The 2,040-nt window shown below is 46.3% G+C and overlaps 1 protein-coding gene across 1 annotated transcript; it reads left to right on the top strand.

The window, feature by feature from the left end:
• Positions 1-503: 503 nt before the first annotated feature.
• Positions 504-1,661, top strand: LOC111666206 (laminin subunit beta-1-like; the record flags this gene model as incomplete). The annotated part of the gene is made up of 3 exons (XM_023421480.2): positions 504-929; positions 1,154-1,385; positions 1,498-1,661. Coding segments are annotated over exons 1-3 (568 nt in total), but the record flags the coding sequence as incomplete, so codon positions are not given.
• Positions 1,662-2,040: the final 379 nt, after the last annotated feature.

The raw sequence follows: 2,040 nt of genomic DNA, 5'->3' as shown, positions 1-2,040 counted from the left end.
ACCACTCAGAGGATGAGAATCATTTAAGATCATCCATCACATACATCGGTTTTCTTATGTTACTAATGACAAAGCTCAGGAGGTTTCATGAATCAGACCTCAAACACTTGTAGGAACAAACCTGACAGAAACGTCAAGAGTTTTAGAAGACAAAGATGAAAACGTTCCTGCAGGGCGCCTGATGAATCTCTGAACTTTGACCTCTGTGGAATGAGAACAGGAGGAATTCTCGGGGTTTTATGAAGCCTGTTCAGGTCTGATTCACACAGAGGATCGGATTAGGAAAAGCACATTTATTTGTAGCACAAAAAAGAAAGAAAAGCAACAAAACATTAAAATAAAATTCAAATTAAAAGAATAGAAGGAGGGCTGATGGAGGTCTGCTGCACAGGAAGAGGAGCTGCAGCAGAAACAAACACAAAGAACCATTCATCGTCTAACATCCTTCTTCTCTCAGTCTGACTCTGCTCACTGAGTTTTTCAACACTGACCTTTGACCCCTAACATCATCTTCATTTTCCTCTCTCCACTACAGCTGTTTCATTCCTCCTTTCCTTCCTGGTGTTATTGTTAATCTCTGAGTGGAGTCACTCCTCAGTGTTTCACCTCCTCAACAAGACACAACTGGTTTCTTCCTCTTCACATTCCTCAGACACCCCCAGACCTCCCAGCTCGTAAATCTGTCAGCCTCTCTCTCAGACAGGATCTGTGGAGAGTTTGTTTTCTTTGAATAATTGCAGCTTATTGGGTTTCTCACATGTCCTGTGTTGGACTCCTTTTCCCAGAATGTCAGTGTGACCTTCAGGGCTCCCTGAGCACCGTGTGCGATCCCAGTGGGGGTCAGTGTCAGTGTCGCCCCAACGTGGTCGGCAGGAACTGCGACAGATGTGCTCCGGCCACGTTCCAATTTGGACCCAACGGCTGCAGAGGTACTGAATCTAGAAGTCTCAACATTTAATTGTTGTCTGTTGATGTAACATGTCTGTTGATTGAATCTGTTTCTGTCTCACTGAAGTGAGAGATGGTTTCTCACAAACATGAACGTCGACGTGACGTCATGTGACTGTGGATCCTGAGCGTTTCAGTGAAGTTTAAATGATCTTGGTTTTCAGAGTCTGACCAGATGTTTGTACATTGTTGTGTGTTTCTGCAGCTTGTGCATGTGACCCTCAGGGTTCACAGAGTCCATTTTGTGATCAGCTGACCGGTCAGTGTGTTTGTGTTTCGGGAGCGTATGGTCGACAGTGTGATCGCTGTCTGCCGGGTCACTGGGGTTTCCCCACCTGCCGACCCTGCTCCTGCAACGGACACTCGGACGACTGCGACCCCACTACTGGATACTGTATCAACTGCAGGGACCAGAGCACCGGACACACCTGTGACAGGTACAGCAGTCAGTCAGTCAGACAGTCAGTCAGTCAGTCAGTCAGTCACCCCCCAACCCCCCGAGATCAGATTTCTTTGTTGTCCTCCTGACTTTCTCACACCTTTGTTCAGATGTCTGGATGGTTACTATGGTGACCCGGTGTTGGGCTCAGGTGACCACTGTCGTCCCTGCATGTGTCCCGACGGCCCCGGCAGCCAGCGGCAGTTTGCAGGAAGTTGTTACCGCAGCGACGACTCCCAGCAGGCCATCTGTGTCTGCAACACTGGATACAGAGGTAAAAACTTTATTAACACTGAGGTAAAAACTTACTGGTGAAGCAGTTTTTCAGAAACAGCTTTTAACTGGAAACAGAATAAAGACAACCTGATGTGACAGATAAACTCAGTAGAATCTCATGAAGAAAGTTCTGGTTCTCAGTAAAAGATCTAAAAGATCATGATTCTGGCCTCAGGAGACAAACAGGGTTTTAATTTGAAGAGAAGCTCTGTGATTGAGTTTGATGTGAACAGAGAGTGGGAATGTGATGCGACTGTAGGTCTGTTATTACTTTAGGAAATAAGATGTTCAGACCGAAACCAGCTGCTGACAGACGTGAATCAGCCACTTTCTCCATTTGTTTCCACCTTAAACCGCCAACAGTGTGAGAGGAAAAC

Source organism: Seriola lalandi, unplaced genomic scaffold (assembly GCF_002814215.2).
Source record: "Seriola lalandi dorsalis isolate HSWRI2012SDOR001 ecotype SW California unplaced genomic scaffold, Sedor1 jcf7180002002748, whole genome shotgun sequence".
NCBI lineage: Eukaryota > Metazoa > Chordata > Actinopteri > Carangiformes > Carangidae > Seriola > Seriola lalandi.
Note: the sequence above shows the minus strand (reverse complement) of the source record. Positions and strands in the feature narration are given on the sequence as shown.